Here is a 26625-nt window from a genome sequence, read left to right as displayed (position 1 = left end):
TCTTACACTCATGTTACAGGCTTTGACTATAAAAGGTAATGTTTGTGCGGTTTGAATGAGACTCGGTGAGAGAAGATTCCCTCCGAAGCTTAACTTTTCTATTCGTGTGAGTAATTACACAAACTGAGGGTCCAATCAGCATGTTTTCCACAGACAACACTCCCGTTCTTTCACAAACATGCATGCACCTTTACTCTTATGTGCCGGCAGCACGGACGCCAGAGGGGATATTGTAACAAGCATCCGAAAAAATGTTGGTCCAACAAGTGAGATGAGGCTCCGGCCTGAGTTAAGGGGGGGATTAGCTCTCTTAATTTATGCTAATGAATGCACACAGAGCAACAAGAGCTGTGTGTTATTGTGTCTCACAGACACACAAAAACTCCTGAATCCATCAGTCCACAACCAACTACAGCCAAAACTCTCTACCATCACCCTGTTTCCTCTGTGGGACTGCGCTGGCTCGGCTGCTTCCACATTCTTGTTTTTGTTATTTGTTTCTGCTTCAGCTCAGCAGACTGTCGTCATTTCTCTGCTTAGCTGCGCAAATTCAAGTTGGTTTTTTGTTGTTGTTGTTTTTTTAAAGGTCACCACCTGATGTCCGTCTGTGACATTAGAGCTATTTGAAGTAACCTGCTTTTGTTTTTGGTTGATATTTCTGTGACATCACAGCTGTCTAAATTGCCTGTGGGGACGCTTAGCCCATGAAAAGCCATGCTCATTTCCTATCAATGGGTTTCCTATCACAAACACACACCACAACCTTTCGACTATTTTTGTAATAATGAAGGCTGGAGGGAAGTCCCACAAACAGACACGAGAACAAAAAGGATTGAAATAAAAATGAGCCTTTAATGGCTGTGAGAAACATCCAGGAGCAACAAAGTCTAATAACTGAAGAAACCATAAATCCAAAAAGTAAACAGAATGGAGCAAAGGGATGAATCCTAAAGGAATGATGTTCAGCACACAAGGGAGCATGCACAGATAAACCAAACCGAGACAGGAAACCTCACAACATTCAATCACCCAAACAGAAATCTAGACTTAATAATAAATACAGTTCCAAAACACCACAAAATCTGTGGGCCAGGAAAACTTTTGGCACTCGTGGTATGTTGTGTAAATCATATAGGTTTGATCCTGGAGAAAAGAAGGCTGGATGCAGCCCAAATACCCATACTGTGTACCAGTGGCTAAAGCCCAGATGTAGCCCACATCTCCAGGTTTCATTGGGTCACAAAAACTGTGCAAAAGCCGCCATCCCTAATTTCTTTATATTTTGCTTCCAAGGATCCAGACTGTCTTGGAATTTTTTAAAGCAGCCTTGAGTGGCAGTTTTTCAGATTTCTAAAGAACTTTCAAAGATTTTCTTTGGACATTGTCTGCTTTTTCATTCACTGCAGTCTTGTATGTGACCATTTTTAGTATAATTTCTTTCTTGTTTGTTAAACTACTTAACACTTACCTATGAATCAGTAATGCATTGAAAGGGTCGTAACTGAAGGGATGAACAACTTTTGTGTCTGCACAAATTAGACACATAGTAAAGAACCAATTTTCCATTTCTTTCACCAAATCTATGAAAAATAACAAAGATGACAGAGTTTGACAGGGATAAAGTATTATTTTTGCATGAACAAGGTGATTCCTAAAGAGATATTAGCCAAAAACTTGGTTTAACATGGCATGGTGTGCAGTGTGTCATTACAAAATTTCTTGACGTGTGGAGGACATGAACCGTACCTGAAAATTATAAGAAAGTTCGCATAAGAGAGTCGAGGCTGTGTCACCAAATATTGACTTTTGAGCTTGTGAGAATTGTACAAACTCGGTTTTTGTTATATATGCAGTATTTGACTGAATATTTCAGTAAATCACTGCAGCTATTTCCATTTTTAGCCAAATATGAAGAAATGAGGCTCAAGAATTTTGCACAATATTGTGTAAGGGATGAAAAAAATCAATAAAGTGAGCTATGCAGTGAGAAATGAGTGTGTCACTATACAGCACTGTAACATTAGAGAGCACAGGTACAGTTACTGCATATCCTTGTCATTCCCACAGTGCCACATATTACCAAGATCTCATTGGGTAGATAGGAGGAATACTGTATTATGTGTTGTACTGCCGCCCTGGGATATAAGAGCCTGATCACAGTCGCATGCCACACACACACACACACACACACACACACACACACACACACACACACACACACACACACACATAATGTCCCTACTACCATAAGGAATTTCGCAGGAGCGAAACAGTGATTTCCATTAATGGCAGTGGGCGGCGCGCGCGCACAGCTCGTCTCTTACTGCGATGTACATGCGCGTCCGTAATCGTCCAACCAGCAAGCGAGCCCGCACTCCTCAAATCAGACCCAGCCGAACCAACCCGAGCCGAACTACAACGATCCGAATCGACATCCCCGCCAGCGCAGTCCAAGGCTGGAGAGACGGAATGATGACCTCTTAACGCATCTTTTACGCACTCGACCCGCTGTCCGTCCCTTAAAAGCTCACATTCCGCCTGTTTGCGCTTGATTCGCGTGCTGAGATCATGGACACAGCACTTCTAAGGACCCATATTATCTTCTCTCTGCTTCTCCTTTTCATCCAAATAGGTAAGAAACTGAGGAGGAAAATGATAAGAATCCCAATTTAAGTGATTGTGGTGGCTGACAAGTGATGCCGTGAATGTTTCTGAACGCCGTTTAAAGACCGAGCGGTGGGTCCGTGTTATTCCCCCGGAATATTCGGCACACTTTCAGCCCGTGTTTCCAAATGTGCAATCGGTGGAAAAGACAGAAGGATTACACATGTTGCCGCTGGCTTCTCGGGGTTTCAGGATTGTTGTTTCAGAGGAAGCGTGCGCAGTGCATGCAGCGGTTTCCCTGATCATGCTTTAGACGTGTTGAAGCGTTTTCAAAGACAAGTTGAAGAGTGAATGAAATGTGATGCTCGCTGTGAGCGCGCTCGGTGTTTGATGTTTTATTTGGTGAACGCTCGCGGTCTTCTAAACGCATCTGAGAAGATAAATATTAATCAACATTTTCAGTGACATGACGGGATTCCACTGGGCTTTCTCTGAATCACAAACATGTAGATACAATCTACATTTTCATTTAAATTGGAAGACGCGGGAATCCATATGAAAGCTTAATGTTTAGCACATTGTGGTTTAAGTACGGTTCTATATAATGTTTGAAAGTACTTTTTGGTTTGGCTGCTGAATTCACGCCTTTAACATTTACTCACCTCAGTTATTATTTTTTGACCTTGTTGGCTCATTTTAACCTCACCTTAATAGCTTGTTGATGCCAAATCACAGATACTCATTCGTGTATTGAAATTGGTACAGATTTGCGTAACAGGTGGGGAAGAAACTGTGAATTCTGTGTATCCTGACTGCAAACACATTACCAACGACTAATAACTGGAATACATAAGCATCCGATCTGTTCAGATTTCATCAAAACCAGATTAGTGGCAGTTCCAAGATCTAGCCCCCTCATGGAGCAAAGCCAAGTTACATGAATTAAAGCGAACAGTGTAGCTTTAGATGGTAACTTTCGTTCACTGTGAAATATATTATAGTAGTAAATTGATGCTGAAATATAACCAATATGGCATATCTAAGTGTTATCATAAAACCTGAGGCAAACAGTAAAATTGAAGTGGCCCCAGGAGGGATTTTCCTGGCACAGAGTCAGGAATTTTTCAACAAGAGTTCAAAAGTGAAGAATGAAATGAAGACGTTTCTAAATTTGCTGAGGTGCTCTTTGAACTACTTAGAGGGACGCCTGCCAATCTCAACTAGCTTCTGTCTGAAGCTGGTTGAAAAACGTTGATTTTGACCTCATAACAAACAGTCAGTTGTTCAAGGTTGAGTCTTAATGAGGTTATCCAACTGATTTTTATTAAATCGGCTGTTCAAAAGGCAGAATCCCATGACGGTCCAGTTATTAAGCCGAGATCAGACGGTTTCAAACGTTTTCACGTCCCGAAACACAAACCTGTCTGCTCCCATTTGATGAGATTTTCTCTGATGACATCCTTTCTTTTTTTTCCTTCTTTTAATTTGATAAACTCTAAATTTGTACAGAAATAGATGCATCATGATAGATGGTACGAGGGAGGGAAGATACCTGAAATCTTCCTCTACTACATGGTTGATTGGTTGGATGGTTGAATTCAATAATAGCAGTGCAATTGCTATTGCTCTCATGTCAAGAAAAAAAGAAGAAGAAGAGGATCAGAATCTGCATAAATTCCACCGGCCTTTAACTCCTTCCACCACCTGCTGTCACCACAGGGTAAAGGCCATATCTTAATTAAATGGAGATGCTCGGAATAAAGAGATCTGTGCATCTGAGATTTGGTGTGATCGGCTGAGATCATTTTCTACTGAACTTTAGAGGAGTTCCTTTCTAAGAAAAGCCTTTGCACGGTCAAAGTTTGAGATGAAGTTGTTGGCGTCCACTTGTTGTTGATTCTCTTTGCAATTATCTGATGCAGTTTGGTCCATTGCTTTTTGAATGTTTATGTGAAAGCTTATGTTTTCAGATACATAGTGAGAGAAATATTGTCTCCCCTCTCTCGAGGAAGCACAGCGTCTCCCCCCACCATCTGTCTCCCAATATGCCTGGACACCACACAACATCACACACATTTTCTTGCTCAGCCTTGCTGTCACACTCCTCCGTGCAAACACACACACATACAAATAGCAGTGAACACAGTCCTTTTTGCTGCGCCTTATGCTTTTTAACAGCACAGTCTCCATACAGCGTACATCTGACTTCTCAGTGTGTATCACACCTGCTGCCTTTCATGCTCTATCTGCAGTTTAGCAGGAAGGAGAGGATGTGAGCTTGTGTTCCCTTTTGGATACAACATTTTGGCTTTGTACATATGAAGAACCAAGTGTTTGGAAACCCCCATAACATGGAGTTTTAGTATCCTGTGATCCTGCTGGTTAGAGATTTAAACCTAATCTGATTCAGCTCAGCATGGTGGTTGTCTCCTCTGGTGCTCTTACCACTTCACAGCACTCTGGGCTTCGCTCAGCTCACACGTTAAACTCAGCTTTCCAAACACAACACCTTGTAGCTGATGCTTTTTTCCCCAGCTTGGTTCTGCAGTTGGTTGTGCGGTACCACCAATCATTTTGTATTGAGTTTAGCTCTAGTGTTGAGCTTGGAAATAGTAGCAAAGGCACTGTGGCTGTAATAGATTTGGCAGTGCATGACAGATAGTTAGATGGAGTGAGACAGCAACAGGCTGCATGCTATTGATCAGTGTGTGTGTGTGTGTGTTTGATCTGTGAGTGTAGTGTGTACTAATCTCATCAAAATTCCTCTGATCATCAGATGAATTTCATGAAGCCCCCTGTGCAGAAAATCTGAGCATTACAGCACCATGCACTGTCATCTCTGAAGTGTTCAGCGAATTGTACGGTGTGCTTGTGAGATACCATCTGGCTGGCCAGTGCACTCTGGGAATTTGAACCAAAGGGGTTGCATCCGGTGACATAAGGATAGGATGCCTGATGGTGTAATAGTAATTGGCTACAAAATATTGGCACGTACATCCTGGCACCCCTAGTGAACTGAGCATGCTCCATGTGTAAACACATCAATTATATAAAAGAAGCAGTCGAATCAGTCAAATAGATGGTAATGCACAATAGACGTGTCTCTTCTGTAACAGTTAGATTTAAAATTTTTACTTTTAAATGAGATCTATTGCCTTTTTTCCTTTTTTTTTAATATACATTATAGAATATTTATTGCTATGGTGGTTGATGCTCATATTAGATATGGTCGAAGACTCTAATAAGAGGTTTATAGAGAATATAATACATAAACTGATACATACAGTGCATACGACTGTCCCTGTGTCCCCTCAGTTTGAATGAAGACACCACCTTGTCTCCAAACTGTTGCCAACTGCTCACTGAGCCATAAGGAAACTTGAAAAAGTGAGATCCAAACCAGAAACGGAGAATGTTTTCCTTCAATGTAAAAGCTGTGCCTTATCAGTGCAACCAACACGTTTCAGAAGGTGCAACAACCAATTGCTAACCAGCAGGACAATGCCCATTTTTCGCTGGTGACCGGAGTTTGCCAAGGGGTTGTGATCATTCTCTTGGGCTCTGTGACAAGTCTAAGAATTAAGAATGAATGAAAATTAGTTCTTTAAGCGAACTTTAAAATCAACCATATTGACATTAAATCTGTTACTTTATCAATCTTCGTAGGCAAATTGAACACCACGATAAGCTGTGCAGGTTCGTAGCTTAGCAAAGTCGTACTAAAACATTTGACAGATTTTCCAGCGCCGTGTAGCACATAAATCGTTTCGAGGTCAGTAAACACAACCAGAATTCATACATAAGGCACACGGGATTATAAGCTGCACTGTCGATTTTCAGAAAAATCAAAGGATTGATTTTAAGTGTGCCGTATTTTCCAAAAAACACGGCAATAACGACGGCCCGCTAGCATGTTCTACCAAAAATAGTGCTTTGTTGTGTATCTGACGGACGAAAGCCAAACCAGTTCCACACCACTGAAGTTGCAGCATTTTTACAAACCAATTCTGGTTCATCCGTTTCACTCAACGATCCGCTTTCGCCCTTCTCATTCTCCGTCGCCGCCATGCTTTTTCCACCATGTGCGTATGAAAACAAAGGCACTGCGCATTTACCCATATCACGATATTTCATTTTCTTATCGTTGCCCAACATTATACCGTGAATGGTATGATATGGCCCAGCCTTAAATTAAATCATGACAGACAGTGCACGTTTTCAGCTTTAATTTGAAGGGTTTTACAAAAGTAATGGATTCATTGTTAAGGATTGCAGCCATTCTTGTACACAGAGAGCCATTTGCAGAGGCTCAACAGTAATTGGACAAGCAAACATAATTTTAAATATAAAGATTATTTTTAATACCTGGGCCTAAATTCTATGCAGTGAGTGACTGCCTGAAGTCACATACACATAACATGCTTCCCTTGAGATGCTCTGCTGTGTCTTTACTACAGCTGCCTTCAGTTGCTGTTTTTTTTGTGGGTCTCTCTGCCTTTAGTTTTGTCTTCAGTAACTGAAGCATGCTCCCTTGGGTCAAGATCAGGTGACTGCTGTGGTCATTCAAGAATATCCCATTTCTTTGGCATGAAAAGTTTCTGGGTTGCTTTTGCATTATGTTTTGGGTCAGTATCCATTTTCACTGTGAAACATTGTCTGGTTAGTTTTGGAGATCAGTTTTGACTAAATCTGAACAGAAAGTACACCCTGTACACTTCACAGGCCATCCTTCTGCTCCTATCAGTAGTCATATCATATACACATTAGCCGAGCCATTCCTGCACGTGCCATAATACTGCTTTGGATCATGAGCTGTTCCTTTCCTTCCTTCATACCTTTCTCTTCCAAACATACTGGTTTAAGTTACAAGTCTTAATTTTATCTCTCCAACGAACCAATTACAATGAGATACTTCCCTTCTGTTCTTGACAATGTGACATTGGAAATAACTCTGTGATCATCCACTTTGTCCTCTGTGGCATTAGGCCTTTTGGTGTTGCCCGTACATGCCTTCTTTTTAAGAATATAGAATACATTAGCCAACTTCTACATTTTTATTTTCTGCTCTCTCTTTGGTAGGTTTATTTTGTTTTTTTCAGCCTAATGATGGCCTCCCTCACTCACATGGACATATCTTTGAACTTCATTGTTCCAGCAAACAGTTACTGAATGCAGGTTCAGCACTTCGAGTCAACTAATACAACTACTACAGTGCTTTTGTAAAACCCTTGAATTAAAGCTGCACCCAAATCAAATCTTGAATGTTTGATTTAAAATTCACTGTGGTGATGAACAAAGAAATAATTACACACATTCAAAAAAAAAAAAGAAATTTCACTGTCCAACAACTTACAGACCTAAATGAATAAAAATTTAAACTAATAAATGTATTTATGTTGATAATTTCATTTATTTGCACATACTATACTATAAGCTCTGCCTGATTTTACTTTCAGGTTCACTGCTTGTGCAGTGATGTCAATAGTGGGCAAAACTGAACTGAATTGAGCAGATCGACCTCTTAGATTGCTCTGTTGTCACTGATTACAGAGCCATTGTAGGGTCTTCACCTGACAAAATAATGTTAATATAATGTGGTGCTACATAAATGAAATTGAATCAAACTGAAAATTAAAAATGAACTTGGATATCCAATGTATCTATTTGAGGCAATGTTAAAGGATACCTCATAGAAAAATCAGGTCACTGCCTAATTTAAAAATCCAGAACCCTCTGAGCGTTTTAGTTGGTGTCAGCATCAACATAACATAGAAGTACTACATATTTCTATTTCGGAGCCCTGCTGGTTTGTACATAGGATTGCATTTAAGATAAAGTCTGTTTGTCAGTCTCCATCTACCTTTAACTCCATACTTAAGATGAGATTATGTGCGCACTAATTTACACACATGCACACACACATTCATACACACGTGTGCAGGCTGGTGGAGTCAAGCTTGGTCAACCAACGAAATAAAAATCTTCACTGAGGGAAATAAATCTTGTTAGAAAGATTTTCCAAAGCCTTCTTAACTGTCTGGCATTTGGGATTTAAAAAAAAGTGTATATATATATAAAATCTGATTTCTTTTTTTCTTGACAACACACTGGGGAGAGGATGATATTGCATTAAAAAAAAAAGATTCATTCTGAAAGTTGAGGAATCTATTAACATTTCTGTGTTCTGCAGACTTTGTACAGCAAATCGTATTGAAAGCCAAACTTGAATGTTGAGTATACATGCAGAGGTAGGAAGAACTGTCCGTAGCCACTGCTGGGTTGGTGTTGCTAAAAACCACAGCTGTTGCACTGAATAAATGATTGGCTGCTTTCTACTTTGATAATTTTTCTTCCTGCCCTCTGTTTTTCCCCACTCACGCAGCTACTTTTCTGTCTGGCCCCTCCATCTAAAGCATTATACTCGTAAGTGCTCTTATTCTTTAATCCACTCAGACGCATTCTGCTGCGACTGTGACAGCGTTTGGTCATGGCTATTTTAGAGCTGGTCTGCCTGAACAGGAAACTCAGCTCAATGAATTGCTTATGTCAGTCAGAGCTTTCTTTTTTTTTTCACAAATTACTTTGGTTGCTGTTGTCAGTTGTGATTTAAAAATGCATAAAGTGTCAAAGATAAAAGGGCATCAAAACCTGCACAAAGAGGTAGTGGGAATGATTGAGGATTTAAAAAAAACAAAAAAAACCAACTTAGTTTCTATATTTTAAAAATAAACTGTAGTCAGTTTTCTCTCGCAGTTTAGTTTCGTTTTTAATCAGTGTTTAATTTTCAGTTGTCTCATTCCGATTCACTGTTTCAGTTGGTTATGTTCCTAATAAGGTCATGGTTTAGGCTTAAATGCATCTGTGGCGGCAAACATATACAGTGGGGCAAAAAAGTATTTAGTCAGCCACCGATTGTGCAAGTTCCCCCACCTAAAATGATGACAGAGGTCAGTAATTTGCACCAGAGGTACACTTCAACTGTGAGAGACAGAATGTGAAAAAGAAAATCCATGAATCCACATGGTAGGATTTGTAAAGAATTTATTCGTAAATCAGGGTGGAAAATAAGTATTTGGTCAATAACAAAAATACAACTCAATACTTTGTAACATAACCTTTGTTGGCAATAACAGAGGTCAAACGTTTACTATAGGTCTTTACCAGGTTTGCACACACAGTAGCTGGTATTTTGGCCCATTCCTCCATGCAGATCTTCTCGAGAGCAGTGATGTTTTGGGGCTGTCGCCGAGCAACATGGACTTTCAACTCCCGCCACAGATTTTCTATGGAGTTGAGGTCTGGAGACTGGCTAGGCCACTCCAGGACTTTCAAATGCTTCTTACGGAGCCACTCCTTTGTTGCCCGGGCGGTGTGTTTTGGATCATTGTCATGTTGGAAGACCCAGCCTCGTTTCATCTTCAAAGTTCTCACTGATGGAAGGAGGTTTTGGCTCAAAATCTCACGATACATGGCCCCATTCATTCTGTCCTTAACACGGATCAGTCGTCCTGTCCCCTTGGCAGAAAAACAGCCCCATAGCATGATGTTTCCACCCCCATGCTTCACAGTAGGTATGGTGTTCTTGGGATGCAACTCAGTATTCTTCTTCCTCCAAACACGACGAGTTGAGTTTATACCAAAAAGTTCTACTTTGGTTTCATCTGACCACATGACATTCTCCCAATCCTCTGCTGTATCATCCATGTGCTCTCTGGCAAACTTCAGACGGGCCTGGACATGCACTGGCTTCAGCAGCGGAACACGTCTGGCACTGCGGGATTTGATTCCCTGCCGTTGTAGTGTGTTACTGATGGTGACCTTTGTTACTTTGGTCCCAGCTCTCTGCAGGTCATTCACCAGGTCCCCCCGTGTGGTTCTGGGATCTTTGCTCACCGTTTTCATGATCATTTTGACCCCACGGGATGAGATCTTGCGTGGAGCCCCAGATCGAGGGAGATTATCAGTGGTCTTGTATGTCTTCCATTTTCTGATGATTGCTCCCACAGTTGATTTTTTCACACCAAGCTGCTTGCCTATTGTAGATTCACTCTTCCCAGTCTGGTGCAGGTCTACAATACTTTTCCTGGTGTCCTTCGAAAGCTCTTTGGTCTTGGCCATGGCGGAGTTTGGAGTCTGACTGTTTGAGGCTGTGGACAGGTGTCTTTTATACAGATGATGAGTTCAAACAGGTGCCATTCATACAGGTAACGAGTGGGGGACAGAAAAGCTTCTTACAGAAGACGTTACAGGTCTGTGAGAGCCAGAGATTTTCCTTGTTTGAGGTGACCAAATACTTATTTTCCACCCTAATTTACGAATAAATTCTTTACAAATCCTACCATGTGAATTCATGGATTTTCTTTTCACATTCTGTCTCTCACAGTTGAAGTGTACCTCTGGTGCAAATTACTGACCTCTGTCATCATTTTAAGTGGGGGAACTTGCACAATCGGTGGCTGACTAAATACTTTTTTGCCCCACTGTAGCTGGGAAGTCACCAACCTTCTGATTTGTAGCTGACCGGCTTCACTAATAAACTCCAGCCCCTTCCAAGAAGTATGACCTGTAGCGACCTTAGTGAAACTTAGTTTGCTGGGGAAGTGACTCTATGCAGAGGTGAAAGTCTTCTTTCACCAGATATCTTCAGTTGTCTGGTGTTATGGCAACTCTGACCTCAGCTAGTAATGCTACATTTCTCCGTGGCTTTGGCAGTGTTTGTAACGTGGTGGAGGATCAACATTTCATTAATGTTTCTATGAATTCTCTGAAAACCATGCAACACAATGCTGATAACATAAGACGAGTTCTGGTTACCAACTAGAAAAGCCTTCAGTGCTCTTCAGTTTTTCAATGATCTCCTCTTTTGCTACAACTGATACTGGCAACATCAGCACTACCTCTTTAGAACCTGGGATTGGATTCATCATGCCTGAAATACAACCATCCAGCTGCCTTGCACTGGCCCAGCAATGTGTGGTTAAATGTTTCTCTGAGAAATAAGATGCCCGGCTTTCTTGTGTGGTATCTAGATGCTAGGTGACTTGGAGAGTAAGAGAAGTTCAAACCCATGTTACTTTGTCACTTCACAGCAACTGGCCGTCACAGACTTGAAATGGTGGTAAATTTGTCTTCACCATTTAGTGCTTTAAGTCTGAAAATGTCCAGGAGCTGATAAGAGGATGAAGATAAGGATCAGAGGAGTTTGCATCTAAAAAGGCCAATGTCTGGATAAGAGGGGACAAAAGGTGAAAAGGAGAGGAAGAGAGTAACTAAGCCAGTGAAACCAGTGCTCAGATATACAATGCCAATGCCAATGCTCTCTCTGTGGTCTCTCCAGTTGAGAAAGTCTGTCTGAAGTTACAGCAGCTGACAATGGCCGTCTGTCTCTGTCTCTGCCCACATACAAAAGCTACTGTTGTTGTTTTTTTTTGGTTTTTTTAAGAGGCTGGCACAAGGACCAAGGCTTCTGGAGAGGGAGTACCTTTCTAGTATGTTTCTGTACTTCTGAACTCACACAATCACACTTTTAGGACAGTTCTTAGTTAGATAATTGAATAAAGTTAAGCTTTATGCTAAAGTGTAATTCAGACTTGACTTTTATTTAAATACCAATTTATATCTTTAGTTATGTGTGCTGCTGATAGACCTATAACTGCAAATACTTTTGTTTGGCATCTTAGACCTATATCAGAGGTTAGACTGACCATGACAGCACAGTATTGTTTTTTTTTTATTGACAACAAAAATTTCAGATGTAAAGAAAATGGAATAATGGATAAAATAATATGTGACACTGAAATTAATCAGTATATTAATTGTTTGTTGCACCCCTTTATTCCTCAGTTGCTTTAATTTGAGCTATATGATTTGGAACATACAAGGTCTTAAATAATCAGGCCCCATCTTATCTTAATGTCCATCCATTCATTGATTTTCTACTACTTATCCAGATTTGTGTCACATGCTAAGCAGAGAAGCCCAGACTTCCCTTACCCCAGCCACCTTTTCCAGTTCACCTGGGGGGAAACAGTCTTTCCCAAACATACCAAGAGATATAATCTCTCCAGCGAGTCCTGGGACTGTCCTGGGAAAGGAAATCGACAGTTTATGGCAATATAGACCAAGCTCTGACTATGATTGTATGGGACAGAATGAGCAGTAATGGGGGCCAGACAACCACTCTCCCGATAGACACCTCCAGTTCCACCTATAGCTGGAGCACACCCTCTGTTCCCCCTTCTTAAATAGGGGAGCCACTGCCAGTCAGCCAGTCCAGAGGCACTGCCCCAGACCTCTATGCAACATCCAAATCCAATTTGAGCCGACTGTTAATTTGATTTGGCGCCGTAAAAATAAAATTGAATTGAATTGAATAATGCAGAAAGGTGACAACCAGGACAGACCTACAACATCCAGAGCCTTAAGGAAGTCGGGGCACCCCAGGGCCCTGGCACTGAGCAAAAAAGTGGTTGTATTGAAAGTTAAAGGAGATTTAGCTTTTACTTTTTCAAGCACAAAATTCAGAGAGGGGAAGAGTAGAGGTTGAGTGAATTTGAGCAGAGCATTAAGTTTTTTTTTCTCCAGTGGGAACGTTCATTAAGTTGCTGCTGCTGTGACCAATGAGTTTTTTGAAAGTTGATTAACCCCCACCAGCCAGCCACCCCATTAGTCACACATGCTTGCGTGCACATAGAGATTCTTGAATCGAAAGATTTGGGTGAGCTCTTGGAGCAGTCTCCCCTATATTTGTGTGCTTGAACACTTTTTCAACAGCCCTTGAATACCTTTGTATACGTGCATAAATACAAATGTATATGTGTAGGGATTGTTTTTGAAGTCTGTAAGTGTATCCATGTGTTTTTGTGTTGCTATTCCAGCCTATGTGTGTTTGTGTGTGAGCGCTTTCTGCTAAACAGGAGAAGAATTGGGGGCGTGATCCTGCCCTGAAAAATAGAGAGGAGAGGGGATGGTTTTGTATCCATGGAGATAGAGAGAGTCAGAGTAGGAAGCCGACAGGAAGTCAGGGTGTTCAGCACGCCATCAGGGGCTCTTCCGTTGTCATGACGCTGTGAACTGTTGTCATGGGAACTCTGCTGATTGAGGCTGAATGCTTATGGAAAGCATGCTGAATAGACTCTACAATGAGTCTCGACACTTGTTGATAGGGAAGTTTTTCCACAATTACGCTTTAAGGAATCACCAGATGAACAAGACTGTGCGATGTTGTTGGTCTGTGTCGTAACATAACGTAAGATTTAACCAACCTAGAGCAGAAAATTCTCAGAGAAAACAAAACAGCCTTCAAGAAGCCATATGTTTTTTTCCTTGTGTCCTTTTTGTGCATTCAGATTTGTTAGCTTTCCTCGAGTAAACAAATCTTGCAGATCCTAGGAAATCTTCAAGATGATCTTTGTTTAAAACCACAAACAGATGTATCAGTGTGCAACCTGGCCCCACTAAACTACAGACTACTAATCGCATATTCCAAACACACACACACACACACACCAAAGATGCTGTGTGGTATTTTCTCAGTTTGTGCCAAGCAGATGGAAATGGTACATCTCACTGCTCTAACGGGCAGATTAGTGAGACACACACACATGGACGCACAAAGCTCGCTGATGACTAAGGTGGACATGTACACAACAGTAACCACAACACATAACCAGTGGGAACACGGGAATTGGGTTGAAACATTAAGCACGGACATGCACACACACACACACACACACACACACACACACACACACACACACACACACACACACACACACACACACACACACACACACACACACACAGATAAACAGTTGTGCGTGCCAACTGGCTGCTTTCCTTCAGTCCACTGCGCTCCTTCCTGCATACATATGTGTGTCCTAGATGTCGCCTCACATCACTCATTCGTTACTGGTAATATGTGTGTCATGGCTTATTTAATCTCCTTTGATAATTGTGTGTTCACCTCATTTGACTAAGAAAATGATCTGACACGTACTCACATGTGTATGTGTGCCAGAGAGAGAGAGCATATGCTTTCATGTGCTGCATTTATTCATAGGCTTTGGATAAGAAGGCTCCTGTCTGACCTGCTAGTTTGATTTTTATCTAGGAGAAAAAATTTGAGGTCAGTCCCCTGCAGGGCCTCTGCTACTCACAGTTCATCAGAAATATCCCAGCTGCAGGCTAAAAGTGGAGAGAACATGCTCATTCATCTTCTTAACATCTGGCTTTAACCCAAGGCTGGGATCTTTTTTTCAGAGTTTAACACTATAGCTTTATGAGCTTACCTCATTTAACTTAGAAGATTATACTGAAGCCCAATGAACAAGACAAGAGCTCTCTCAATCCTAATTTAATAGAACAGGAAGATAATAAAGTACTGTATATAAATAAATATACTGTATATCAAAGATGGATCCAGCCAGAGTGGTGATCCCCGCTGATTTGAAAGCTATTTCTCTTAATCTCAAGTTTGCCATTGAGGTCATTAGATTATTATTTTTTTAACTAGATATGATCATATATGTCTGAGACAGTAGTGCTGGGGGGGTTATTAGCTAATGCTAGCCTGGCTTAGTTAGCAATAGTGATATTTAATTGGATGCACAATAATAAGTTTTAAAAAAAGAATTTTATTTTTGGGAATATCGTATAGTTGACTCCTTACAGTGTTTTTCAGCAGCTACAACTAAACGCCAAAAAGGATTAGAAAGCATCCACCTGTCGATCAAATTGGCTACACTCCTCCTGTGCCCATCTTCAATTCAATTCAATTCACTATATATCGCCAAATCACAACAACGGTCACCTCAAGGCGCTTTATATTGTAAGGTAGACCCTACAATAATACATACAGAGAAAAACCCAACAATCATATGACGCCCTATGAGGAAGCACTTTGGCGACAGTGGGAAGGAAAAACTGCCTTTTAACAGGAAGAAACCTCCGGCAGAACCAGGCTCAGGGAGGGGCGGGGCCATCTGAGCCTACATCTAAAATATTCCAGGAATTGTTTACAAAAAATCTTAACAGAATAACAGAAAAATACAGCAAGAGGACACCTGCTCATTAATTTTTACTGTTGTGGTAATTGCTGCTCTCTGGACACTGCCTACGTATGATATTGTCATTCAATTTATTGTGTGCAGTAAACAAGAATATTGCACAGGCGAAAGAAAATGTTTAACTCAATGCAACTCTGATTACATTACTAACTCCTGCTGCCAGTGTGGGGATTCCCTTATAGTACAGTCCGCACCCTGAAACACACTAAAGCTTTTGTCCCATGGAGACCCAGCAGCCACTTTTGAGTTGTCAGGCGGTGTGTAGATGAAACTGGTTAAAGCTGAGAAGAGTTTTAAATTACAGAACAAGCTTGGTTTTATTAGATTTTCATGGAGCCAAATGGCAGGAAAGGAATATGTGATACCTCATCTGGCTGGACATAGTCGGGTGTCAACGCTCTGTGTGTGTGTGTATGTGTGTCTGCATATGTGTCTTTTAACCCTCCCTTTCCCAGCTGTTCAAGACAGGGCCCCATATTTTCATGGTCACCTCTAAACCAGTCACATGCACACGCATACACACACTTTCTCACAAAGCTTATTTCTTTGCCTCTTTCAGAACAGCTGGAGTGCAAGACAGTCCACATGCTCTGTTACACACACACACAGAGTGCAATGATAGGCTTTTGTGATAAGGTTTTATATTGCGCTTTTAATGTCGTTGACTCTCTGCGGAACAATGTTTGGTTTGTTTAGCACACAGAAACAATATCCTCCATTTTATATGGAGCCTAATCTCTTAAACTCATAACCTGCACTGGTGGACTTTATTCTGAGGTTTCATTCTTTCAGGTGGACATAGATATATGTGAGACATCTTAAACACAGCAACACACAGAAAGACCAGAAAAGGTCCCAGAACTAGGCAAAACTGGGCAAAATCTGCATTTTATCTATAAGTAATTAAATTACTGGGATTTTATTAGATGGACAGTTTAATAAATGATGTTCATTGAACCATTTAATGGATATTTAATTAGACTTGTAAATAACAGGGTGCTTGTGGTACAACCAACATTTAAGCTGTCTCTTGTTTAAATCTTCGTTCTGTTTAACCATCCTGCTAATGGACCTGTGCATAGTTTCCAGTATGACACACAGGAAATCAGACCGAGGCTGATAGAGTACGATAAGGAAACAGACATAGTGAGACGGTGAGAGATGACATGCATACTAATTTAACCAGCTGATGGCTAACACAGCTGAGTGCTATATAAGTTACAAGATGGCCCCTGGTGGTATGTGCCTGTGTGCGTTTGTGTGTGTGTTTGGGCTTGTGTTTCTGACGCTGAGGTCAACAGGTGTCACGTTTTATGTGACGCGGATGTAGTGTGTTCATCAGAGATCCGTCAGGGCAGTTTTTGTCACTGCGTCCTTTCACTTAGCAGTGTTCAGTTTATGGTTGAATGCCTCAATTTGGCTTTGGATGTTGGTTTGACACTCAGGTCAAATTTAAGATGAATGTAAGATTAACAAAAAGAGGCGACTCTCCCCCTTTTTGTATAGTTTGTCTGTATTCAGGGGCCAGTCTAGTTTGCTATCTAGTGGTAAAACTAGATATTTAGATTTTGTTACCACTTCTATGTCCAACCCACAAACTTTCACAGGGTGGAGACGAGCTCTGAATTTTTGCAAATCTACTATTGTGTCCTTCTTCTTAGAGTTGTTCAGTATGATGTAGTTTATTAAATGAGCCAACAGTTACATCTCAGACTCTACAGGCCTCTGTTAACATCCTAAATGTTAAAGTTCTTGACAGAACAATTAGAAAAAGATGAAAAAATTAAAGCGTGTTTGGAAGGGTTGCCAGGAGAAAGCCTCTTCTCTTCAAAAACATAAAAGCGCGGCTTATGGTTTGTAAGGATGTATCTAGAGAAACCACAAGACCTTTGGAATAATGAGGTTTGGACACAAAGGGCCAGAGTTAATATGTTTGGCCATAATGGCTAACACCAAACACAGCATATCTGCAGAAACACTTCATAACAACTGTCAAGCACGGGGGTGGATGTGTGATGATTTGGGCATGTCGTGCAGCTACAGGACCTGGACATCTCACAGTCATTGAGTCAATCATAAACTTTTCTATGAGTTAAATGTGAGGTTATCTGTCAACAGCTAAACCTTGCTTGGGGTCATGCACGAGAACAATAATCTGAAGCAGTAAATTTACAACAGAATGGCTGAAAAATAAAAGAATAAAATGTTGCAATGACCCAATCAAAGTCCAGACTTTGACCTGACTTAACAAAGCTATGCTTAAACTGAAGCGAGAGAGCCTGACAAAGCCACGTGAGAATGATTATTTTGAGTTTTTATTTCCAGGCAGTTCTACAAGCTACTGCATTTTTTTAACAGTCTATTTCTGCATTTTGATTTAGTTTTTGTTAGATAAATAGTGACACAGTGGAATTCATCATGTTTTGTTGTTCACTAAAGCTTTGGATGTTTATTTAAAAAAGTCTTCATTTATCTTACAGCAGACAAATATGATGCCTCGCAGCTTGAAGGTTTTGAGTTTTCTTTCTGTGTGAAGTTTGCATGTTCTCGCTGTGCCAGTACATGCCAGCCTATTTGTGGAGCCTAAATTGGCTGCAGCGGTGGATGTGAGCAATAGCAGGCTGTCTCCTTGTGTTAGTCCTGTTATGGTTTGATGACCTGTCCAGGGTGTACCCCATCTCTTTCACAATGTCAGCTGGGATGAGCTTCAGCCCTCTGTAACCCTAGTTAGATAAGCAATGGTCTGAAAAAAAATCTATTTTAGTGGATGTCTCTTTAGGGTCCCCTTTCCTAAAAGCTCCCTGTCTGCTTACTGTAAGCCTTTGTTGGAATCATTTCAGAAAAACTAACAATCTAAGTATCATAGATTTCTGCTTGAAAATGGTCTCTGTACAAATTAGATCCATTTACATGTATTATTAACATTGTAACATTGTAACATCGTACATACAATTGAATTCACATATGATTTTTACCAGGCTTCAAAGTAAACCCCTTATAAATGAATACATTCACAGGACCTCACAGACACCTTTCCCTCTGTGGGTGAACACATGTGGGCTTCCTGTTGGAGTGCTGAGACTCATTTAAGAGGACAACAGTAATAACATCTACCATTAAAAATCAGTGTGTGTTGGTGTAAACATAGCAGCCTATTCCCTCATCTCAGGAGTCGGGCTAAATCTCCCCCAGGAGTCATGTAATCCAACACGGTGCTATTCATTAGTGTTCAGCTGGGACAGCTTCGCTTTTCCTTAATCTAATAACAGTGAGAAGGTTTCAATGAATCATTCCCGCAGCATCTCCATCCCCCCACCGCAGCCTTCACCAGAAGAAAACCAATGCTATTGCTGTATAAATCTAATAAAAACAACCAAAAAACAAGTGACATATCAGTTTAATTCAGTGAATGAGAAATCCAGTGATCCAAAACTAATGCAGGTTCACAAACTGCAACACTAAAATTCTTTGCCTAAACATCAATTCTTGATTTAATTTGGTAAGTTCACGTCCCTGCTCTGGGCAGAGGGGGATTGGTAACTAAAGAAGGAGAAAAGGTCACGGTCAAATATGTAGACTGAAACAGTAAATTTCAGCACTTCATCACCAAATCACGTCTGGAATGAATCAGTGTTGATGTAATGAAATTCGAGAGGTAGCACTAACCCGTCAGGGTGATGGGAGCAGGAGGTAACAGTTTCATGACCTTTGCCTTTGTGATCTTTGTCCCCTTTTCCATTTAAAAGTTGTTTTTTAAATTTTGTCTACAAGAAAAGTGGCACTGTAAATTAAAAATGCACCTACTACTAATACCTGCTATTTAATTTAAGAAACGTGGTTGTGTGATGCTATTTTATTATTATTTTTTTTTAAGGAAAATAGTTTTTCCCAACCAGCTGATACACATGTGAAAACGAAGGATCTTTTGTGCTTATATGCATGAGTGTTGCTCTGATAACAAATTATCCTCACTGACTGACACGTCAGTGTAGTCAGTGTCGTCAGTGTCAAGTGCCTGTTCCACGCCTTTCAGTCAGGATTTCATTCATCTTAATTACTTTCATTTATCACAGGACATCAGTTACTTCTGGATGCCCTTGATGCAGGTATCAGATAGTAGCCGTGTGATTGTTTGACAGTGAAACATTGTTGGAGCGCTGCATGTCCTTTGACTTTCCTGTCTAAATAAAACACCGTTCATAGAAAGTCTTCTTTCTGCAGCAGTCTCTTAAAATTTTAATATCAGGAAATCTGATAAAGCAGATAAAGTGCAGATGGGTGGAATAATACAGTGATTCAGCTGTGAGCTTTATGCATGGCCAGCCTGTAGCAGTGAAAGCCCATCAGTCTCCGCTATGCTCTTAAAGCAGAGAGCACCAGTGTCTTTTTGCTCCTGGCTTTTCACTGTCTCGTCATCTCTTCCCTCAAGTAGTGTCTAAAAACTGACTGACAGCCACAGACCAAATGTGGCTTTGTGGCTCTTGTGGCTAGCTCCTGCTGTAGCTATGAAACCTATCTGTGTGATCCAAAATGTCCACAAACCCCCCAATATATGCCTTATCTTATCTGCTAAAAGCTTCAACTTTACAGTTTTTGCACTGGAAAAACCCCCAAAAGTTTCCACATGTGTGCATTTCAGCATAACGTATTCATTACTGATAACAAAAGGTATTTTCGTTAGCAGTGCTGCATGTGTACTTATAACTTGCAGTGAAGACAGTAGTAACCCTGGACAATATGTGCATGTTGTGCAGAGAGTTGGGACTTGTGTGTAAATGGTGTTTTGTAAACTTTACATGAGGGGGGAAAGGAGGGGCAAGAGGTCTAGGCAGGGTGGCACATACCTCTTCAGTGAAGTAAGTAAGTATGAAAATCCTCTATATGTAAAAGGAGTCAATAAAATATCAGCAAAACACTTTAAAACTATTTATTATACCATTATCTCTTCTAAGGAAACTAAGAACATTTTTAGGTAGGTAGGTTTAGACAGTTAGTTTTTTCAAGTATTTAAGGACGTAAAAGTTGGAGTTGCTGAACAGAAAAAAAGTTTATTTTTAAGGATTCTTCACTAAACTGAGAAACACTTTTGAAAAAATCTCTTAGGATTCAACAAGCCACTGTTGTAAAGGAACATCATGAGCTCAGGCAATATACCTGAAGCTGCTGGTTCCTGTTCATGGAGAGTTTTGTCTCTTTCTCTGCCAGCTCTTTTAAGAGAATGCTTGTCTTGGTTTCCTCCTTCTGGTCTTCCATCTACATTTGTCCTGCTGAGCAGTATTCTCTTAAAGGGCAGCACTCTGGAAAAGCACCTGTGAGAACCTTTTCATTGTCTAATTTTGAGAAATCTTTTCCTGCTTTACCAGCATCATTTCACATGCAGGGCACTGCCAGCATAACGTGCATCCACAAAGTAATCACAGCGCTTCACTTGTTCCACATTTTGTCATTTTTTCAGTCTTATTCCAAAATGAATTTTATATGAAAATTTCACCTCAAAATTCTACATACAATACCCCATAATGTCAAAATAAAAAAAGTTTGCTTGAAATTCTTACAACTATATATAAAAAAAACAAAAAACAAAACAAAAATGTAACGTAAGCATTCACAGTCTTTGCTTTAGACTTTGTTGAAGCACTCTTGGCAGCAATCACTGCCTCGAGACATTTTGAGTATGGTACCACAAGCTTGGCACACCTATTTTCGGGCAGCTTCTCCCTTTTGTCTTTGCAGAACCTCTAAAGCTCCATCAGTGTCTCTTTTCCTGCAAAATATATGAATTTAGCCAAGATTAAGCCGCTCCACAATACAGCCAGTGTCCAGAAAAGTACAGTGCACTTACATTGTAAGATTGTGATTTTTCATCAAATTACCAAGAAAGTACTCAGCACTCACAGTACTTACGCAAATATAATTTGTGGATCCCTTTATGGAAAATACCTGAACTTTTGCAGTACTTAAACGTACTCATAATCTACCTAAACTACTTAGGCATTATTCAAAATTTGTTACAATCAAGTTATTTTTTTGGTTTCTTTAAAAAACTTGATTTGTTACCCATTATTCCAGTATGCCTACCTTTAAGTATTAGTAGATACTGTAATTTTAAATAAAATACATACAGAAATTTCCTTTAATTACTTGGGAATTACACTCTTAGTCACAGGCTGTATTATGAAGTGAAAAACGTGCTAAGTTTGCTGTGTTCATTCGTGAATTCCTGTCACTTGAGTTAGAGAAGACTTGATACAGTTATTATTAAGTTTCTCCTGAAAGTTGCTGTATTTTCTGTCCCATAGTAAACTAAGGTTTTGTCTTTTGATTAAGCAGAAAACCGTTTTTATTGTGAGAAAGGACATGAATTCATAACTGCACAGCGGGTCATGGATGTCTAATCAAGTGTCGTCTCAGTGATCACATGGGAAGGAAATACTGCTGAGATGCATTTATTCTGCATTTTCATTCAATTCTGAATATTTGTTTTCCACGCATTGCCCATGGCAGTTCTCCGGTTCTCCTGTTTTTCTCCAAAGAAATACTTCAAATCCCTTTTCAGATGGAAATTTAATTCTAGAAAAAAAAACCTTGAAAATCCAAGTTTACCAAAGAGCATTACCAAATTAGATTGCGCATAGTGTGACGTTAATGAAGTCATTATTAAAGCTCCAGCTGACTCCATTCATTTCTCCTCAGTGCTTTTCTTCGCTCCTTGTAGACACATAATACACATCTAAAGTTATTGTGACTACATGGACCATAATAATTCACAGATACAGATCTGGTTGTAGTTTTCTTCACTTGACCATACACCTAAATACACATCATTTCTCATTCTTGCAGTACAGGCAATATGCAGGGTAATACACGCATTAACTACATACATTTCCAAATGTAGTGGATTCATCGGTGACTGTGGGACTGGATTCATGTAAAAGCGATGAAGCACAGTAAAGGAAGTGCGGATTCATGTTTTTTTGTTTGTTTTTGTGGATTGAAGCATAAGTCACTGTTCAGATATTTCCAGAACCCTTTTTCCCTCAAAATGTTTTCTGTTTTTAACTCTTCAGCCAGCTAGTTAGCAGTGAGCTGTCTGTAAACTCCAAAAAGAGAGAGAAGAAAGCAACGATTCTTTTATTTTTTCCCCTTAATTCACTTATGGGGTAAAAACGCGGAAGAAGCAACAATGAGTCAGACAAGTGTAAAATACATTACATCCCCCTGTGGCTGATTCTCTGTCAGCATTTGTTGAATATTCATTAGGAAGGAGTTTTAACAGATGATACAGAAAGGATTTGTGGCAGCGTTGCATTAAATATATTTGGTGTTTGAACAACACAAGTGCATATGTCACATGTGCAGTAATTTACCCAGTGTTTCTATCCTGCTGCTTTATGCAGTAAACAATGGGATTATTCTTGAGCCGCACGGACAGATTTAACGTTGTGGATATGATGGTTGTTGTCCGTGACCTAAATCTGACTCTGCGCAGGGCTTTCATCTTCCTGGAGGACAGGTTTTCTGTATTTTTGCACACAGTAAAAGATCAAAGAAAGAGAAGATGGTTTCTTATAGTCCTCTTATTTTTTATTTATTCATGTTGTTTTTGACACAAACCTTTCAGATTCTATGTTGCAGTCTGGACTGTCATGGAGCCCCCTGCTGCTCTCTTTGTGGGGTTCAGTGTAGCAACAGGCTTGTTGGACCACACGTAAAGATAGACATCTTTGCAGTTTTGATTAACAGAAATGCGAAGATTTTTTTTTATAATGTTGTTGACATTATTATCCAGCTGAGATTACCCTTGTGCCATGAATAGAAATGATTAGGAAATACACTTGATAGTACTCACTCAGCTCTCCTAAAAACCAACCAACCAAGTTAAGAAAATAAATTCACATGCAGTCGATTCTTTCATTAAATACCTTTCATTACCGAACCCTGTTTGAAGTAGGAAGGAAAACTAAAGCAGAGAAAAAGATTGGTATGCAGAATGTGAAAATAGAAAGCAAGAGTCTGAACTAGATTTAGCACAAGGAAGAGAGCGTTGTGCGTTTTTATGTTGTTACACTGTGATAATAGAAGAGAGGGTGGTTATGGAAGGGCACAAAGCTGTTAGCAAATGTACAGCTAGTGGAATTATTAGCTATGCAAGCAGCACTTCCACAGATACACTGAAGCTGCGACACCATTCATCATCGTGTCCTCATCTGTCCCAGAGTGAAAGTTACTGCCGTGATAGATAGCTCTATGAATGTGTGTTTGTGTGTGCGTGTATGCTAACAGAATTACAGTTACTTCCTGCGCTCTACAAAGTCATCTCTTGTTTAGTGATACTCTTTTATTTCATTTGCATCACATACTTAGTTAAAAAGATGGAAAATGTTATTTAGATTTGCTATCATTCGTTACATTTGCCAAGAAAAGTTGTAATATGTACATTGTTGCAATTTATCACCTGCACCCTTTTCTTTTATCTTTGTTGGACTTGTAAAGCTGTGTTTAACATGGGTGTATACACATAAATGGCAACCAACAGAGTCCAAATGAAGAACGGCTGTTAAGAAAGACAGATTTACTTTTACTGCCAAGACTGTTTCTTTACGGCGACAATTCAATTTTAGCTGGTGCGGAAACTGAACTGTTTAATTTTCAGTTATTACAACTTACAATGTTTCATTCATCATCAAAGCAGGCAAATTTACACGGATTCATTTGCAAAAACACAGGTAACTAAAGTCGGCCTGTACATGCGAATATATATTTCTCACCGTGCCATGATTATTCTGTTTAGATTTTAACAAAAATTATAAAAGAAGTGATTGAATTTTATTATTTTAGTTTAATAATTTCATAAATACTACCAAAGCATGGTGTTATTGTGCAATCGTATCATAATCATAATAAACATCCAAATTATCATAAATTATTGTTGTCAGGTTGCTGATCCCTGTGTCAGAGAATAGTTTAACAGTCAGAGGAGCATGATGAGCTCAAGTGGCAGAAAATGGGAAGAAGGAATTATTTCATTAATTAAACCCATCCAGCAAAGACAGATTGTTACTCAAGGCTACACACAGGTCATTTTGATGAAAAATAGAGATGTTTTGATTCAGTATAGAATTCATTTGTTGGTTTGTTTAATTAAGACATCAAAAGGCTCTGGACTGGACTACCCAGGATATAGAATATGTTTATTGTAAACCACCTAACCTGCATTCATTGCAAACATAAATTAAAAACATGTCTATTTATATTCCTGGTTATGAATTGTAACTTTGAAACTATTGTATTTCATGGGAAGTACAGTGTGAGGTGGGATGTTGTCACTTTGGAAAAAATGGTAAATGATCTGTATAGCGCTTTTCTAGTCCCTAAGGACCCCAAAGTCCTTTACACAACCAGTCATCCACCCATTCACACACTGGTGATGGCAGCTACATTATAGCCACAGCCACCCTGGGGCGCACTGACAGAGGCGAGGCTGCCGGACACTGGCGCCACCGGGCCCTCTGACCACCACCAGTAGGCAACGGGTGAAGTGTCTTGCCCAAGGACACAACAACCGAGACTGTCCAAGCCGGGGCTCGAACCGGCAACCTTCCGATTACAAGGCAAACTCCCAACTCTTGAGCCACGATCGCCCCAGAACTATATATTACATTACGTTCAATACATTGCAAATTTGTAATGATGAAATCTGTCACGTGTGGGCCTTAAAAGGTAGTTTCTGGTGTGAGTGGCATTTCAAACACCTTGACCAAGATTTTATTTTGCCCTTCAAAAGTGAAAAATAGTCATTTCATATATTGACATAGCTCTGCGGAAGAGAAAACATTTCTGTCAGTGTCAGAATTCTGGGAAAATAAAATCCAAAACACACCCCAATTTTTTTCAGTGGCCCTATAAATGTATAGGGCCACTGAATAAATCAGTATATAACACCAGTTGGAAAAATGGAATAATTCAAAGTTGTGGCTGTTTCAGTGTTACTTAGAGAATCTTACCTTTGCCGTGTGCTTAAATGAAACTAGTTTTTTTCTAATAGGCAGCTTGGTGAATGAACTGAAGTGAACCCAAGAAAAAGTCATTGATCACGTCATACTTAATAATCTCTCTCTGTCCCTGATAGTTGTGGAAGCTGAACCATTGGCCCAAGGCTTGAGGAGGCTCACCGAAGATGTCGACTGGTCATACTCAGGTCTGTGTGAGCTTTTTGTGGCTTTTCTTATTTCCTTTTCTGACCTTTTTTGGCATTAAGAGGAAATTTCAGATGAGAATCATCAGAAATCTGATCTGCTGTCAGTTACACGGCGCAATAAATGGCAAATCAAATCTCTGGTCTATTTTTAAGGCAGTGTTGTAATATCTTTGAAATATATTTTACATCGCTAATATGAAGAACGATAAAGGAGAAGTGAAAGACAAGCAGGAAAAGAAGGAGAGCGCACTGCAAACTTGCAAACAGTGACAGAAGGTTTCAGCCAGAAATCCCAGAGGATTTCAAAATCACTCAGACGCTTCCTGAAACAGACAGCTACACCAGACTGGTCAATGTCAGTCTGGACCGTCTGAACATCACATCAAGCAAAGGAATTATGTGTTACTATCTCCCACGAGAGAGCCTTGATCTACCTCAGACCATATGGTTGGATGATAAAGGCTAACTCAGCACGAAGCTCCTCCCGAGCTAAGCCGTGGGTCTAACAGAAACGAAGAGTGGACGCAGACAGACAGCGATGGTCCCAGAGGGAGAGATTAGCTGTTCAAGGGGAACCGGGAGGAGCGAACAGGCTTAGCAGGCCATCAGGGGGTTAAATGCAGAGCTATTAGACTTATTAACCTGCACTTCTAAGTAGCATGTTGGTGATAATAAGCACGTCATTTGAAGCTCATACAAGAGAAATGGTTAGTTTTAGGCTTACAGGGATCATAGACAGTATAAATCAATAACTGG

The 26625-nt window shown here is 40.2% G+C and overlaps 1 protein-coding gene across 1 annotated transcript in view; it reads left to right on the top strand.

The window, feature by feature from the left end:
- Positions 1–2328: 2328 nt before the first annotated feature.
- ptprz1b (protein tyrosine phosphatase receptor type Z1b) overlaps positions 2329–26625 on the top strand; it is a 66166-nt gene continuing 41869 nt past the window's right edge. The window contains exons 1-2 of the mRNA XM_085376614.1: positions 2329–2455; positions 25750–25869. Coding sequence (XP_085232740.1) covers positions 2329–2455; positions 25750–25869 — 247 coding nt within the window. The remainder of the gene's footprint in view (positions 2456–25749; positions 25870–26625) is intronic.

The sequence above is a fragment of the Diplotaxodon limnothrissa genome, linkage group LG17, assembly GCF_057381915.1.
Source record: "Diplotaxodon limnothrissa isolate DT_005_m linkage group LG17, D_limnothrissa_male_GT1.1, whole genome shotgun sequence".
Lineage (NCBI taxonomy): Eukaryota > Metazoa > Chordata > Actinopteri > Cichliformes > Cichlidae > Diplotaxodon > Diplotaxodon limnothrissa.
The sequence above is the reverse complement of the archived record's forward strand: the minus strand, read 5'-3'. Positions and strand labels throughout refer to the sequence as shown.